General features: G+C 37.0%; 2 protein-coding genes across 4 annotated transcripts in view; one reads left to right on the top strand and one right to left on the bottom strand.

Annotated features, from left to right (window-relative positions):
- ZDHHC17 (zinc finger DHHC-type palmitoyltransferase 17) overlaps positions 1-17,815 on the bottom strand; it is a 95,831-nt gene that overhangs the window by 46,277 nt on the left and 31,739 nt on the right. For both annotated transcript variants that reach the window (XM_064376954.1, XM_064376955.1), the window contains one exon: positions 11,391-11,513. In XM_064376954.1, the coding sequence (XP_064233024.1) occupies positions 11,391-11,513 (123 nt within the window). The remainder of the gene's footprint in view (positions 1-11,390; positions 11,514-17,815) is intronic.
- LOC105709901 (kelch-like protein 2) lies at positions 5,886-8,073 on the top strand. Of its 2 annotated transcripts, XM_021675273.2 has the most exons (2): positions 5,939-6,128; positions 6,251-8,073. In XM_021675273.2, exons 1-2 carry the CDS (start codon positions 6,039-6,041, stop codon positions 7,649-7,651), a joined length of 1,491 nt encoding a protein of 496 aa, XP_021530948.2. In that variant the 5' UTR covers positions 5,939-6,038; the 3' UTR covers positions 7,652-8,073. The 2 variants fall into 2 exon arrangements, with proteins under 2 accessions (XP_021530947.2, XP_021530948.2); XM_021675272.2 differs by having other exon boundaries at positions 5,886-8,073.

Genomic DNA, 17,815 nt, shown 5'->3' on the forward strand with positions numbered 1-17,815 from the left:
ACCTTTTTAAGCCTTACTTTCCTTAAGATTACTGTAGATTAAATCAAGTAATATACATATAACATAAAGGTTCTTTATTATGTCTTATTTGTTATACCTTTAAAGCCATGCTGCTTTAAAAAGAAATAACTTTAATATTAGCTTAGTAAGCTTAATATTAACATTATATTTTTTTTTGAGAGAGAGAGAGAGAGAGCACACATGTCACTATGTTGCCCAGACAGGTCTCAAACTCCTGAACTCAAACGATCCTCCTACCTTGGCCTCCCAAAGTGCTGGGATTACAGGAGTGAGCGACTGCACCCTGCAGTCATAACATCTTGATAACTTCTGAAGTGAACAAGATCTAGCTGCTTATTACAATGCTTTCTTTGTGAATAATAATGCAGTAAATCCTGAATGTAAATGATTCTAAGGCATATGACATCGAATACTTGACATATGTATTCTCTTAAAAACTGTTCTAAGTGACTATTGCTCTAGATCACTAATGCATTTATTCTTAAGGTACATAGCTTTAAACCTGTGATTATTCATGCTTACATACTTAATTAAGAAATCTGTGGCTGCAAATAAGTATTTGTTAAATTGGTGCTTTTAAAGCATTATGCAATGAAGGGCCCAATTCCACTGTTTCATGCAAAATGGTTCAAAGTAACCTAACAAAATATTTCCAGAATATTAAACTATTACTAACTCAAACATTTAATTTTTCCTGAATCAGTTTCTAAGATACTTGGTAAACATTATACAATGCTGAAAATGTTCTTTAAGAATGTATAGGCTAGACCCCAAAGAGAAGCAATTTCATTCCCTTCTCTATAGTCAATTGTTCCTGAGATTCATTTTTACTGACATGTGGCACAATTTAAATCATCACTAGGTCTACCTCAATGAGCAATTTCCAAACTGATTCTAAAGCACAACTTTTTTTTTTTTTTCCCACAAGGAGAGGGAACTTTTCTGTATACTAAAAAAAAGAATAACTTCTATTATATTTTCATTGTAAACATAGCAGTACTGTATTTTTATAACGTTTTATTTCTTATAGTTATAAGACCCTAGCTCAAAACTACAAATTTCTGAGATTGCACAACTCTTAATTTTAATCTTGAGCCTCTTTGTTCAATATATTGTTAAGAAGGTTATTATCAAACAATGTTCTAGCAAGTATTAATGATCCTAGGTTTTATTAATGATCTTCCTCTCAGAAGAGACTATCAATGAACAACTAATACCAATAAATATTTGAAAGATAAAAACCAAATAGCTAAAGCTCAAACATCTCTAGAGGGGACACTGATGAAAAGTAAGCCAGAATATTACAAAAACTGAATAGGCAAAGGAATTAGACACAACTGTTGCCTCCAAAGAAAGTAGTAAGTACCTGAGCTATAAACAGAAACAACGTGATTGAAAGTCAATATAAATACGTTGCACAAAAATTGTGTTTTCTAGCATTTATTCCCACTGAAATGAGTAGTTACTTAGCATCACAAATAAGTGCTTTACCGACATGGAAACAATCATGCAGCTGACAATGCTAGAACATTTTCTTTGTATGCCATAATGTTAAATCTTAAGATGTTGCTACTCAAGTTTTTAATAGAATTGTAGTTAAAATTCAAACTCTTAAAGTTCAGATTCATTCTTGTGTCCCTACACATTATACGATGGCAATTTCTGACTTCAGTGTCAGTCCCATGTTAATTTTAACATACAACCATTCAGCATTTGCCAAGAGGTATGTTTAGTGCACCTTTACCATCAAAGTTTGAGACTCAGGAATTAAATTAGAGAACAGTAAGACACTGCACTGAAAATGTAGCAATTCAGTGAAAATGTACATGGTGAATAAGAACCCCAGACTCCTTTCTTTACTCAGGTGGTTAGCGAGCAGCCAGGCATGTACACAGCCCTTCCCAGAAAGAGATTAGAAGACTCTTCTCGAAGAGAAACCGAACAGCCCAGAACCGAAAAGTTTCAGAAACTGGTATTTGGGGGATTCCTATTGTAGACCTCTCTAAGTCTCACGACTTCCAACCAACTTTGTTATGTCTCGGTCCTATATGTGAATGGTCAAATATAACTAGGTAATTGAGGAAAATTTCAAACATATAAGGAGACCAAAATAAACAGAAGAAGCCCAAACTAAACAGACTAAAACGTAAAGAAAATTTTTTTTTTTTTTTTTTTGGAGACGGAGTTTTGCTCTTGTTACCCAGGCTGGAGTGCGATGGCGCGATCTCGGCTCACCGCAACCTCCGCCTCCTGGGTTCAGGCAATTCTCCTGCCTCAGCCTCCTGAGTAGCTGGGATTACAGGCATGCGCCACCATGCCCAGCTCATTTTTTGTATTTTTAGTAGAGACGGGGTTTCACCATGTTGACCAGGATGGTCTCGATCTCTTGACCTCGTGATCCACCTGCCTCGGCCTCCCAAAGTGCTGGGATTATAGGCGTGAGCCACCGCGCCCGGCCAAGAAAACTTTTTAAAAATTAGTTAATATCTTCTAAAAAATAAGAGAATATATCCATGATACAAGAACATGGATATTATGGAAAAATGAAAGAGATTCAGAAAGAATGCTTGAAAATTAAAAATGTGGTAGATAAAACTAGAAAGTCAATAGTAGAATTAGAAGATACATTAAGAAAATCTCCCCAAAGGTACATGGCTTTATAGGCAGCTAAAAGGTAGTTGGAAAAAATGGAAGGAAATGAGACAATCAATCTGGTTCATTCGTCTGACAAATAATAGTTCCTACAAGAAAGAACAGAGAAAATGAAGGCAGGGCACTTTTGAAGGAAAAGTACAAAAATAATCCCTGAACTATGAGGCAAGTTTCCAGATTAAAAGTGGCCAATGAATGCTCAATGTCTATGAACTGAATTTGGAAAAAAAAAAAAAAAATCAATGCACAGTAAACTTTCACAAAGTCAGGAATAAAGAAAAAAATCAGCCAGGTATGGTGGCTCACACTTGTAATCTCAGCACTTTGGAGAGCCAAGGCAGGCGGATCATTTGAGATCAGGAGTTTAAGACCAGTCTGGCCAACATGGTGAAACCCTGTCTGTACTAAAAATACAAAAATTAGCTGAGCATAGTAGCGGACATTTGTAGTCCCAGCTACTCAGGAGGCTGAGGCAGGAGAATCGCTTGAACCTGGGAGGCAGGGGTTGCAGTGAGCCAAGATCATGCCACTGCACTCCAGCCTGGGCAACAGAACGAGACTCTGTCTCTAAAGAAAAAAGAAAAAAAAAATCTTAAGTGTTCCCAAGAAAGAAAAATAAACCACACACATAGTGTGTTCTCAGAAAATTATAAGCTCCGTATTTTCCAATAAGCCCTATATTCTTTAATAAAGCCTTTATTTGGAATCAAACTGAAATCATATACAATTATTAGTAACTGTTATTAATTAAGAACCTTAACTGCTAAAGACAAGGGCCTGAGCTAATCATTTCTATTTTATTGCATTAGGGTAAAAGCTGAGAAATTATTATAGACTTTCATTTGAAAAGACTAAGAATATAAACTTAATCTAGGCTACAGTGAAGGTCTTCTCCCTTCTAAATTATGATAACTTTGTATTTTCTCATTATAAAAAGTGAATCAATTGCTCTGCTTGCAGTAAGTTCCTTGAGCACATCATGACGTAACATAACTGTTAGGAAAGACACTTCACATTATTATCTTATGCCTGATAAAGTAACTTATTATCTTAAGCCTGAAGATATAATATGCACATTGATACTGTGATTATTAACCCAATCTACAATTTACTGGCTTTGTTCTGTAACCTCACTAGTATATAAGGGCTTGGAACAATTTATAAGGCAGATAGGAACAAGATTTTTGTCTGCATTTTTCACTTCAGACGTCCTTACTTATTTTTAAAAACAAGACAAATATCATTTTTTTGATCACAATGAGATCACACATCTCTACTTAACATTTTATAGGCTTAATACCTGGGTGATGAAATAATCTATACAACAAACCAACATGACACAAGTTTACCTACATAACAAACCTGCACATGTACTCCTGGACTTAAAAGTTAAACACACACACACACACAAAGCAAACAAAAAAAAATAGAGTAATGCTTCAAAATTCTGAAGAAACTATTTTAATCTAGAAGTCTATATGTAACCAAACAACCAATAAGATGTGAAGGAGGAAGAGGTATTAACTTCAAAACATTTACCTCCAAAGCACTGTCTCAGAAAGCTATCAGAAAGTATATCATTAAACCAAGAAACAAACCAAGACAAAAACCTAAGATCCAAGAACTAGAGACAAATAGTGGAGCAAAGGAACTTCCCAGGATGATGTCAAAGGAAAGTCTCAAGACAACGGTTGTATGTAGGCCCTAAAGAGCAGTTTGGGCTGAGGCAGGAAGGTGGGGAGATCTAGAAATGATCTCATCCCTTCTAACCTGATACTGTTTGCATACTAAGAGGTTAATACTGTGTAAGAGTATAAGAATTAGTGACAGTATCGATGTAGTAAATTAAAGTTTTAAAAATGAAGGCAATTGTTACATCAGACAAAATCAAAAGTTCTACAGAAAAGAACAGACAACTATAGGACTCTTTTGGCCTTAATAGTGCATAATACTTGCATGCTTATAACAATTTAAACATTGCATAGTGATTTAACTAAAACTATACTAGACAGAAGAAAAAGTATTAGTGGTAAGGTGCTCTAGGTCATCTAGTAAGCCCAAAATATAAGAATAAAATATAACGTTAAAAACTAATAAATCAAGAAATAACAGAAGTTGGCATTATTAAAATTAAAAATTCCTATTTTTCTTTCATACTCTTAAGAATTCCACAGATGTAAGTGGACATATGCAAAATAATATGTGAACAACGTACCAATTATAGCATTGTTTACAGGAGCAGAAACACCAAGAAACAGAGAAAAAAAGTATCAATTTAAGTGCCCATTAATAAGGAAATCACTACAAAAGTTCAGATATCTCCATATAACTCAATATTATACAGATATTTAGAATGAATGATGCAGCTCTATTTGTCCTAATATGACAAATCTTGAAGACATATAAATTAAATGAAAAACTAGAAAAGTGTTTGCTATCCTATGTACAAAGAAAATAACTTCATAAAAATAGCAATATAAAGAACATATAGAATACAGGCAAAAATACTGAAAGAAACAGCTAAAGTACTGAAAATAGTTAATTATGGGGCACAGCACCAAGGGATATAAAAGACTGATATTTCTCATTGTAAGCCATTAAGCACTCCTTGATTTTTCAAATTGTTTATGTACTATTTTGACTAAAATAATACTAACTTTAAAAAGTACAGACTGGCCGGGCGCGGTGGCTCAAGCCTGTAATCCCAGCACTTTGGGAGGCCGAGGCGGGTGGATCACGAGGTCAAGAGATCGAGACCATCCCGGTCAACATGGTGAAACCCCGTCTCTACTAAACATATAAAAAATTAGCCGAGCATGGTGGTGCGTGCCTGTAGTCCCAGCTACTCAGGAGGCTGAGGCAGGAGAATTGCCTGAACCCAGGAGGCAGAGGTTGCGGTGAGCCGAGATCGCGCCATTGCACTCCAGCCTGGGTAACAAGAGCGAAACTCCGTCTCAAAAAAAAAAAAAAAAAAAAAAGTACAGACTGTGGAAGGCTAGATAATTTAGACCAATCTTTACATTAAGAAAACTTAAGGCCGCCGCCGCCGGTGGTGGCGCCCGGTGAGGCGAGCGCGGCGCCCCCTCTGGGGCGGATGGAACGTGGCTTGGCGGGCGGGCAGTGCCGGCGTCCGCGGCTGGAATGGTGCTGGCGGCGGTGGTCGGTGCCTGCGTTCTGAAGCCCTAGAGGAGCCACAATAGAGACGCCGCCGCTGCCTCCCGCATGCACAAAGCAGGGTCATCAGAAGCCTCTCGATTCAAAAGATGAGAATACCGAAAAACACTGCCCAGTGACAGTGAATCCTTGGCATATGAAGAAAGCTTTTAAAGTCATGAACGAATTAAGAAGTCAAAATTTGCTATGCGATGTCACAATTGTGGCAGAAGACACGGAAATCTCTGCTCATAGAGTGGTGCTGGCCGCCTGTAGTCCTTATTTTCATGCCATGTTTACAGGTGAGATGAGTGAAAGCCGAGCAAAGAGAGTTAGAATAAAAGAGGTAGATGGCTGGACCCTGAGGATGCTAATTGATTATGTTTACACTGCAGAAATTCAGGTTACAGAAGAAAATGTACAGGTACTTCTTCCAGCAGCTGGTCTCTTACAGTTACAGGATGTGAAGAAGACCTGCTGTGAATTTTTGGAATCCCAGCTTCACCCTGTCAACTGCTTAGGAATCCGGGCTTTTGCTGATATGCATGCATGTACCGACCTTCTGAACAAGGCCAACACCTATGCAGAGCATCATTTTGCAGATGTTGTACTTAGTGAAGAATTTCTCAATCTTGGCATTGAACAAGTGTGCAGCTTAATCTCAAGTGACAAACTTACCATTTCCTCAGAAGAGAAGGTATTTGAAGCAGTAATTGCATGGGTGAACCATGACAAGGACGTGAGGCAAGAGTTTATGGCCCGACTGATGGAACATGTGCGGTTACCTTTGCTTCCTCAGGAATATTTAGTTCAGAGGGTTGAAGAGGAAGCATTGGTCAAGAATAGCAGTGCTTGCAAAGATTACCTCATTGAAGCAATGAAGTATCATCTGCTGCCGACAGAGCAGCGTATATTTATGAAGAGTGTCCGGACCCGGCTGAGGACACCCATGAACCTTCCCAAATCGATGGTGGTGGTTGGGGGCCAAGCACCAAAGGCTATCCGGAGTGTGGAATGCTATGACTTTAAAGAAGAAAGGTGGCACCAAGTAGCAGAGTTGCCTTCCAGGAGGTGCAGGGCAGGGATGGTCTACATGGCTGGACTTGTTTTTGCCGTTGGTGGCTTTAATGGCTCATTAAGAGTTAGCACTGTAGATTCCTACGACCCTATGAAGGACCAGTGGACCAGTGTTGCTAACATGAGAGACCGGAGAAGCACTTTGGGAGCTGCTGTGTTAAATGGGTTGTTATACGCTGTGGGAGGCTTTGATGGGAGTACAGGTTTATCATCTGTGGAAGCATACAACATAAAGTCTAATGAGTGGTTTCATGTAGCTCCCATGAACACAAGGAGGAGCAGTGTTGGTGTGGGTGTTGTTGGAGGTTTGCTCTATGCTGTAGGAGGTTATGACGGAGCATCACGTCAGTGTCTTAGCACAGTAGAATGCTATAATGCCACAACAAATGAGTGGACCTATATAGCAGAAATGAGCACCAGACGGAGTGGAGCAGGTGTTGGTGTGTTAAACAATTTATTGTATGCTGTAGGAGGTCATGATGGCCCTTTAATACGAAAAAGTGTTGAAGTATATGATCCCACGACTAATGCATGGAGACAGGTTGCAGATATGAACATGTGCAGAAGAAATGCAGGAGTTTGTGCAGTTAATGGTCTGTTACATGTTGTTGGAGGGGACGATGGTTCCTGTAACTTGGCATCGGTAGAGTATTATAACCCAACAACTGATAAATGGACAGTTGTGTCATCGTGTATGAGCACAGGGAGAAGTTATGCAGGGGTCACAGTTATTGATAAACCATTATGAGCCTGAAAGACATTTTCAGCATATTTATACATGAGCAACAGTCTTCAACAAGTATTTCTGAAGTGACTGAGAATCTAGCACTTCTCCACTTGGTAGCTGCACTTTAAGTCTCAGCAGAAGATAAGATCGTCTGCCTTTATAGGCCTCGGATACTGAGGATTATTTTTGGTAGAAGCACCGTGTAGGCTTTTTCTGCAATGAGCAGCAGCTGACTGAATTTTCATAAGAAACTTGGACTGCAGGACTTAATCTGTAGTCTTTAGACAACAGTTGTTTTCATAAAGACTAGTTCTTATCAACCTTGAATGACTACGGATTATTTTGTGAAGGAGGATGAAGTCACGTGTGTTCTTATAAAATTAATTTTATCTTTATTTCTCTAAAAATCTGTATACCCAGGAACCGAAAATCTTTGAACAGATATTAAAATCTACGTAAGTATACAAATTAGTTGAGGGATAAACTGTTTGCTTTTATAAAATAACTTTGATTACATGAATATAATAAATTATGTGCATATAAATGTGTGTCTATATGCTTTCCTTTAAATATGTTTGAAAAGATGTTTGAAACTTGATTATACTATTTATAATTGGCACAGTACTTTGAATTATGCCAGTACTACATTGTAAAACAGAGTTGCATTTTTTGATATTTAACAATGCTTAACACTTTAAATGCCACTTCTGAGGAATGGACCTGGAGCAACACACTTGAATATGTGTGATGCCAAACTTTTTAAAATAAAATATAAATTATGCTTATTTATTATTCTCTTTAGTTTAATCTTGGTCATGTTTTGGTGTGTATTTTTAATTTTTTTCTTAAAGTAACACTTTGGCATGAACATTACTGCAGGTTTTTGATGAATATAATGAATGTATGGAATTCAACTGAATTTGCATGGTCTTAAGAATTTTTTCTGTGTGTATAAATTTAGCTGCTATTAACAGAAGTGAGAACTTTCTGTGAGTAGCCATGTGTGTTGATCAGATACAGTTTTTCTGAGATCTTCAATTAATCTCACTTTAAAAATGACCAAAACATGTCTTTCTTGAATTATCTTTGAATAAAAGTTTGTATATTATTTAAAAAAAAAAAAAAAGAAAACTTAAAAAGCTCAATAAAATATATTTTTTAAAAAATCACTTCCTAAAATGCAAAGCCTAAGAAAATTAAAAGCGTTTACCTGGCCAAGATGTAGGGATAGGCTAAAACCCAAAGAAGTTACAAAATGCGTGGATACCATTTTCCCTAGAAACAGTGTGCTGATTCAGAAGTCGGCCAGGAAGAAAGTAAAACTGACAAAAGCAAAATAAAAGGTGAGACCCCAAAAAGCTGTAGCATAGGACTAAGGAAGAACCAAAAGTAAACCTGGCTCTAGCATGGTCTTCAGCCACCTGCATAATCCAGAAAATCTAAAGCCTTGAAATTAAATAAAGCTGGGCCTGTCTGAAACAAATGGAAATCTTTGCAAGTTAGACCTCAAATTATTCAACAAATAATTTTTCAAACAAATGTCTAGTACATATGCAAGGATAATCAGGCACATGAAGGAACAAGATAACAGAAACAGACCGACAGAAACTCCAGATGCTATTTTCTCAGACACAGATTATAACTATATTTACTATGTTCAATTGTCAAAAAAAAAAAATAAAAATTCTAAAACAAAAATAAAATTTTAAAAATGAACACAATGAATAAATTTAAACACAGATTACACATAAAGAGTAAGTGAACTGGAAGACATTCTCCAAATGGGACAGACAAAAGACTAGAACATACAGAAGAGAGGGTTAAGAGACACAGGTTATAGAATGAAAAGGTCTAACATACATTTAAGTAGAGGTCCAGAAGGAAAGCAAAAAGAGAATGGGCAGAAGCAATATTTGAAGAAACAATGGCTGAGATTTTTCCAGAACTGATGAAAACATCAATCCACAGAATCTAGAATTTCTTGCAGTCTCATTCAGGGTAAACAAAAAGAAATTCACACCTAGATATATCACTGGGAAACTGCAGAAAATTAGAAACAAAGAGAAAAATCATAAAAGCAGCCAGAAAAAAGGAAAACAAAGCCTTCAAAAGTGCAATACTTAGACGGATTTCTCAATAGTGAAAGAAGCTGGAAAACAGTGAATTATCTTTTCAATGGGTAAAAAACAAAAATAAATCAAACAAAATCTGCCAACCTCTCCTTCCACATTCTGTCATGGAAGCCTGTCTTCTCCTCCTAAACTCCATCACTCTCTCTATTCCCTTCCACTCAGTGTGGAAGCTGCTTTCCTCTCCTGGATTCCATCTTTCTGGATTTTCTCATTCAGTGTGAGAGTTAGCTGTTTCCTTCTCTCTCCTTCTACTGTTTCTCTCTCTCTTTAAATAAATCACTTTCTACAAACAAACAACAACAACAAAAAACCTGCCAACCTAAATTTCTATGCCATGTGAAAATCTCCTTCACAAACTAAGATGAAATAAAAACATTTTCAGACAAAAACAGAATAGAATCAGGAGACCTATACTAAACATACAGAGAAAGAGATACAAGAAAGAAAAGAAGAAACAAAGAAAATGGAAATATGCTCTCTGGAAGAAAATGAATTCATAGAGTTTAATCCTGTAGTTACTACTTGCTTAATCTTTGCTTAGGACTCCAAGGGTGAATTCTTTTACCTGGTATTAATATCCGATTTGTCTCTACACTCTGTGTGCTGCACTTAACCGAACATCTGCAAGCACTTCATTTAGTTCATTTTAGATTCATGCTGGCTGGGCATGGAGGCTCATGCCTGTAATTCCAGCACTTTGGGAGGCCAGGGTAGTTGAATTGCCTGATCTCAGGAATTTGAGACCAGCCTGGGTACATGGCAAAACCCCTATCTACTAAAAATATAAAAAATTAATCAAGTGTGGTAGTATTTGCCTGTGGTCCAAGCAACTCGGGAGTATGAAGTGGGAGGATCACTTGAGCCTGGGAGGCAAGGTTGCAGTATGCAAAGATTGCACCACTACACTCTAACCTGGGTGACAGAGTGAGAACTCATTTCAAAAACAAAAACAAAAACAAAAATTCACATCTTTCTGTAAATATTTTATGTCCAAAGTGTCAAAGACTACTAAACAAGACTTACTAAGATTTTCTATCATCCTGACTCGATTATCTAACTACTGCTTATTAATACTAAACAAACATTAACAGTAATGGAAAAAAATCATTTTACACTTAGTATGCAAAGTATTCATCACTTATGCTGGTGTGAACAGTTAAATCAGATTATTATTACCTATTATCATTTCAACTTTCTTTCCTTTTGCTGTTTTCTCCACAGAATCCACATTCAGAATGCGAACACCAGGTCAGACTGCCTGAGTTCAGGTCTCGCCGACTCCACCTTTTATTAGCTGAGTCACTGGGTAGCACATTTAAACTGTCTGTGCTTCAGTTTCCCCATCAGTAGGATAGTAACAATTGTTATATTTCATATAGGGTTATATTAAGATTTAAAAACCAAAGAAAATATACATGGAAAAGTACTCAGTACACAACTTGGCTAATATAAGCATTCAATATAAGTTAAAAGCAGTATTTCTTTTAGAAAAACAAACAAGGTACACAGAATCTATATTCGAAAAGCCACGAATTTTAGAAAGTATTAATTTTTATAACAATTACTTCCATTAATTTTATAACAATAAAACTCAAGTTCTAATAATTAAAAATGGAGAAAATACATACTTGACTAAATCTATTCTGTTATTGATGGCAGCCCAATGGAGGAGAGTAACATTTTCTTTGTCCGGTTGCCGTACATCGTAACCTGCTTCCACCAATTCTCGACAGCGTTCATATATTCCATATCTTGAAAAGAAAGAAAATACGATGTTGTTATTATTTAATGAGAAATGTAAAGCTAAAAATAACACTGAAAAGAAAATTCATTCCTATTTTGATACTAGGAAATTAAAATATATTTCTCAACATGGAATATTACTTTTAAAAGTCAATATTCCAAAAGCTTTTACTAATCCATTTTACAGTTCTAAAATGTCTCACTTATAAGAATGTAAAAATTTCACTATATGGAAGAGAAAAGTACACTAGAAATATAATTTCAATCAGTTGCTTATTTTTCTTTATATTACCACTTATCCCACCAAACTCTTAAGGCAGATAAAAAAATACACAAAAGCTAAAAAATAATAAATATACAAAAATCAGTAACAAGATGCATATAAATGATTTAGAAGAATATCAAGAAGGATGGTATATAAGCCCCAGTGTGGGAAACAGCTCACCCATCCAAACCCAAAGAATAGATTCCAGAGGCATGAAGGACGGCGAAAGTGAGACTTTTAATAGCTGTCTTACAAGATCAGGTGTCTGGTAGGAAGGCACACCCAGGGCAGCTACAGCACCTCCTAGCATACAAGTCCCTCCCCCAGTTCCTCATTTGTTGAGCACATCCAGTTACAATCTTCCCAGATGTTGCCCAAGTTTTATTGTCCCCCTTATAAGGTTATACTCTAGTCTTCTTCCACATTTCAGTATGATTTCCCAATAATGAAACTTCCTTCCCTTTTATGGGCTGACCCTTCCTGTACATTCTAATCACTTATTGTGATCTTCTAGGTACATGAGCCATGCAGTTTGCTACATTCACAGGCTGGATGTCAGTGCTTATATTTATCATGCCTTGAAAATGGACCATTTAAAATGTTTTCTCACAGACTCCCTTCTCTTTTCTATTTACCTCCTTTGGTCTCATTTTCATTTAAACCCTTCTGGTCCTCGAATCACTCTAGAAGTCATTTACTATCTTCCTCATAGGAGAGTGAGTCTAATTTGGTTTTTAATAGTAGCAGGTTATTTTGCTGGTAAGTCATGGGCATTGGTTTATTAATAGCTGTTTCAATTAATCTCTGTGCTAGTCCCCTCACACAAGGGATAATACAACATTCCACTGCTAAGACTCCTGCCACAATTATGAGAGATGTAAGGATTGAAGCTACTATGCCTTTCCGTTTTCCAAACCAACCTTCTAGCCAAAACATAAATGGGTCATCAATTCCAGCACTCTCTGCCAGTTCATTGGCTAGAGTCGTCAAACTCTGTAAAGCTTTTGTGATGATCCCATCTGGGCAGCATTGTTGGGAATGAAAGTACATTTCCCACCCAGCATGACACATATGCCCCTTTTTTCTGCTAGTATCATGTCTAGTGCAAGTCTGTTTTTCCAGGCCTTTTGGCTGGTGGCATCTAACTGGCTAGTCACCCCTTTGAGGGTGTCCCGAATATAGCTGATGAAACTGTTGATTAAAATAGATGCAGTTAATCCAATTCATATTCTTATTAATAGGTGACCACCAGAAAAGCACTGATTCAAACCCAGCAGCTATTTGGTTTGGGGCTTTAAATTCATTAGGCACCCCCAGAGACTCCTATTGAGTCAACACATATAGTGGGATTAAAATAATTTGTCAAATCTCTCCAGTTTAGGTGGTCATGTGTATTTTGGGTATCTTATGGAATGCCAGGGTGAAGGGAATGGTCAATTGGGCTAAAGCACAAGTCCCGGTCCAACTGGAAGGTAACCGGTTATGGAGGTTGCTTTTCCTACAATACCACCAGACATCCGTCCGGGGTATATGGAGAGCTGAGTAATTACCATGGCCTCACCAGTGACATTTAAGATGTGGGTACAAGTTGAGAATTCTCTCACGGGCTTATTGAACTCTGCCCCCAACCTAGAGAGACAAGAGGGGTGGTTCATATTCCCTATAGAGAATAAGGGGATTACTCTGGGATCTGACCTCCACAATGCGGGAAAGAGCAATGACAGACTCTGAACAAAATCATCTAAGACAAAGCCTATTTTATAATAAATAGTTCATGTAATTTTTTTTTTCTTTTTTGAGACAGGGTCTCACTCTGTCACTGAGGCTGGAGTGCAGTGGCGCCATCATAGCTCCCTGCACCCTCCACCCCCAGGGCTCAAGCAATCCTCCCACCTCAGCCTCCCAAGTAGCTGGGACCACAGGTGCACACCACCATGCTCGGCATTTTTTCTTTGTATTCTTAGTACAGATGGGGTTTCACCATGTTGCTCAGGCTGGTCTTGAACTCCTGCGCTCAAGCAATTCCAGAACTAAAATGTACAATAACTGAAGTCACTATATAGATTCAAAGACAGAAATGAGACAAGAAATGTCTTCAAAGACAGAAGAAAGAGTCAGTAACTATGAAGACAGAGCAATAGCAATTACTAACAAGTGTGAAGAGCAGAAAGAAAAAAGACCAAAGGAAAGTGAAGACAGTCTAAGGGACCTGTGGGACACCATCAAGTAGAACACACACATTGTGGAAGTTCCAGAAAAAGAGAGAGAGAAAGGGGCAGAGGGAATATTTGAAAAAATAATAGCTGAAAACTTCCTAAATTTGAATATAAACATCAATGAAGTCAAAGTAAAAGGAACTCCAAGACACCCACACTGAGACATATGATAGTTAAACTTTTGAAAGACAAAAACAAAGAGAGAACCTTGAAAGGAACGAGAGAGAAGCAACTGGTCACATACAAGGATCTTCAATAAGTTATCAGCAGATTCCTCATCAGAAACTTTGGAGGCCAGAAGGTAGCAGGCCAACATATCCAAAGTGCTAAAAGAAAACCAGTGCCAACCAAAAATCCTATATCCAGCAAAACTGTCTTTCAAAAGTGATGGAGAAATTAAGACATTCCCAAATAATGGCTGAGGGAATCTGTTACCACCGGACCTGCCATGCAAGAAATGATCAAAGGAGTGCTGCTGAGTGAAATTAAGGGACACTAGACAGTAACTCAAAGCCATATGAAAAAACAAAGATCTCAATAAAAGTCAATACCTGGGCAATTCGAAAACCTAGCATGATGTAACAATAATTTGTAACTCTACTTTTTTGTTTTCTACATGATTTAAGAGACTAATACATTAATTTAAAAAATTAAACACCAGTACTATTGCAATTTTGGTCTGTATGTCTACATACTGTTTCTATATAATTTTAGAGACTAATACATTTAAAATAATCACTACTTTATGTCTATTGGAAATACAGTATATACATATGTAGTTCTGTGACATCAACAACTAAAAATGTTGTATAGATGTATAGATGAGGCTGTAAAGGAGCACAATTTATTAGGTTATTGGAATGAATGTATAAATTCAATAACATAAATTCAAATTAGTGTTATAACTTTAGGATAAGTATAATATCCATAGTAACTGCAAAGAAAAGTAGCTATAGGATATACACAAAAAGAATGAGAAAGAGATTTAAACACTTCCCTACAAAAATTGAACTAAACACAAAAAAATACAGTAATGCAGGAAATGAGACAGAAAAAAAGCTATACGGCATATAGAAAACAAATAGCAAAATGACAGAAATCCCTCTTTATTAGTAATTACTTTAAATGTAAACAGATTAAACTCTCCAACTCAAAGACAGTTTGGCAGGCTAGATAGGGGGAAAAAAAAGACCCAACTACACGCTGTCTACAACAGACATACCTTAGATCCAAAGGCAAATGAGTTGGAAATGAAAGGATGAAAAAAGAAAGTCCATGTAAATAGCAACCAGAGGAGAGCAAAAGTGGCTACATTAGTATCAGACAAAATAAACTTTAAATCAAGAATGGTTACAAAAGACAAAGACATGTATTAATAAAAGGTTCGATACAGCAAGAAGATACAACAATTATAAATTAAAAGCACTGAACATTTAACCTAGTAACATCATCAAAAAATTTGAAGCAAAAATTGACAGAACTGGTGACAGAAACAGTTCCACAACAAGAGCTACAGACTTTAATACCCCAGCTCTCAATAATGGCAACAATAACCAGACATAAGTAAGGAAACACAGAACTTAAGAAAACCATGCCCAGCCTGGACTCGAGTATTTATAAAAGTGAACTGAACTTACATATCAAAATTTAGTACTGTGCCTCTTCTTTCCACTGTAAATAATTAACAATTCCTAAGCAAATATCAAGTGGAAAACGGAAGACTACGAACAAAACAAACTACGTTCTAAAAACACAAATTTTAGGGTTATGTCTACTTTTTGTGTTGCTTTATGTGTAGAAAAAACAAGGCTACATGTGTCATTCTAATAAATGCATGCACAGGTTGTGTATCTCTAATTCAAAAATCCAAAACATGAAATATTCCAAAATCCTAAACTTTTTCAGCGCATGATAGATACAACAGATGGAAGATACTACACACGATCTCATGTGACAGGTGCATAAAACATAAAAAACATTGTATAAAAGTACCTTCAGGCTATGTGTATAGGTGTATAAGAAACATAATAAACATGTTTAGACTTGGGGCCCATCCCAAAAATATCTAATTATGTATGTGCAAATATTCCAAAATCCAAGAAAATCAAAAATCCAAAACACTTCTGATCCCAAGCATTTTGAAGGGATACTCAATCTGTATTTAGATAGCTTATTTAAACCTAAAAACAAACAAACCTACAAAAGAAAACAGAATCGCAATCTTTACAGATGTCACGGAATTTCTCTACGTTGTTGTACTCAAAGCCCATGCAAAAGATGAGATCACCTTAAAATCAAACGGTTCAGATCAATTATTTTTAATCTGTTTGGGGATCACAGACTCCTTTGAAAACACAATGAAAGTCACAGACTCTACCCAGAAACATTCTCCAACACACAAAATTCTGTATATAATTCCAAAGCATTCAAGGAGGCCTGAAGCTCTTCCTGGAGCCCAGATAAGACTGTTAAGTAATTCACACCTCCTCAGCAAGTTGTAATAAAGGTCACATTACTCTGAGATTTGGTTTGCACTGAGTAGTCTTAAGGTTGCCAGCAGTCTACAAAATGAATATTAAGGGACCAAAAGCACACCAAGTGAACTCTTTCTTTATATTAGGAAAGAGTTATTTCATAATTTCACAAAATAAAAAATATTGCTTTACTTAGGTAACCTATTATGCTTTCTTCTTGAAGTAAATATGCAGATGATCAGAAAGACCAAGAAAAATACATACCCTAAGTAAATATGACTATTAATTCTTTGAGATGCAATAAACTTCAGACAATTCTTTGTTTGTTTTTTTTGAGATAGGGTATCACTCTGTTGCCCAGGCTGGAGTGTACTGGCATGACCATATCTCACTGCAGGCTTGACCTCCCAGGCACAAGTGGTCCTCACACCTCAGCCTTCCGAGTAGCTGGGAACACAGAAGTGTGCCATCATGCCTGATATGGTTTGGATCTGTGTCCCCATCCAAATCTTATGTTCAATTGTAATTCCCAATGTTGGAGGCGGGGCCTGATGGGAGGTGACTGGATCATGGGGCGGATCCTTCATGAATGGTTTAGCACCATCCCTTTGGTACTGTTCTTGTGATAGAGTTCTCATGAGATCTGGTTGTTTGGAAGTGTGTGACACCTCCTCCCCTCTCTCTTCCTCCAGCTCCAGTCATGTAAGATGTGCCTACTTCGAACTTCACATCCCGCCATGACTGTAAGTTTCCTGAGGCCTCCTCAGAAGCAGAAGTCACTATGCTTCCTGTATAGCCTGCAGAACCATGAGCCAATTAAACCTCTTTTCTTCATAAATTACCCAGTTTCAGGTATTTCTTTATAGCGGTGAGAGAATGGACTAATACAATGCCCGACTTTTTTGTTGTTGTTGTAGAGGCAGGGTCTTATTCTGTTGCCCAAGCTGGTCTCAAACTCCTGACCTCAAGTGGTCTTCCCATATTGGCACCCCAAAGTGTTAGAATTATAGGCATGAGCTTTCACATCTGTCCAATTTCAGACAATTCTTAAAGCTGAACAATCTATGAACTAAATAGTCTCCTCTTTGCAGATAAAAATAACTGTTATTTCAACTGCCATATAATTTACATTATAATAAGTCAGATTTATCCTTTTCCTTGGCCTGTCTCAAAGACTGACAATCTGGTATTTTGACAACAACATTTTAGAAAACTTTGTGGTATTTTCCTCAGCACAGGTTAAATAAATAAGTAAATATGACATTAACTATGTTTTATATCTAATCTGTGTACCTGGTTGGTGGGGGAGAATACTGGATGCATACTAATGTTTTCCATTCAAAGTACTTTAATTC

This window comes from Aotus nancymaae, unplaced genomic scaffold (genome assembly GCF_030222135.1).
Source record: "Aotus nancymaae isolate 86718 unplaced genomic scaffold, 86718_ANA_hifiasm-v0.15.2.pri h1tg000016l, whole genome shotgun sequence".
Lineage (NCBI taxonomy): Eukaryota > Metazoa > Chordata > Mammalia > Primates > Aotidae > Aotus > Aotus nancymaae.

Coding starts and splice junctions, on each gene's coding strand:
- LOC105709901 (XM_021675272.2), top strand. CDS start 5,984: ATGAAGAAAGCTTTTAAAGTCATGAACGAATTAAGAAGTCAAAATTTG.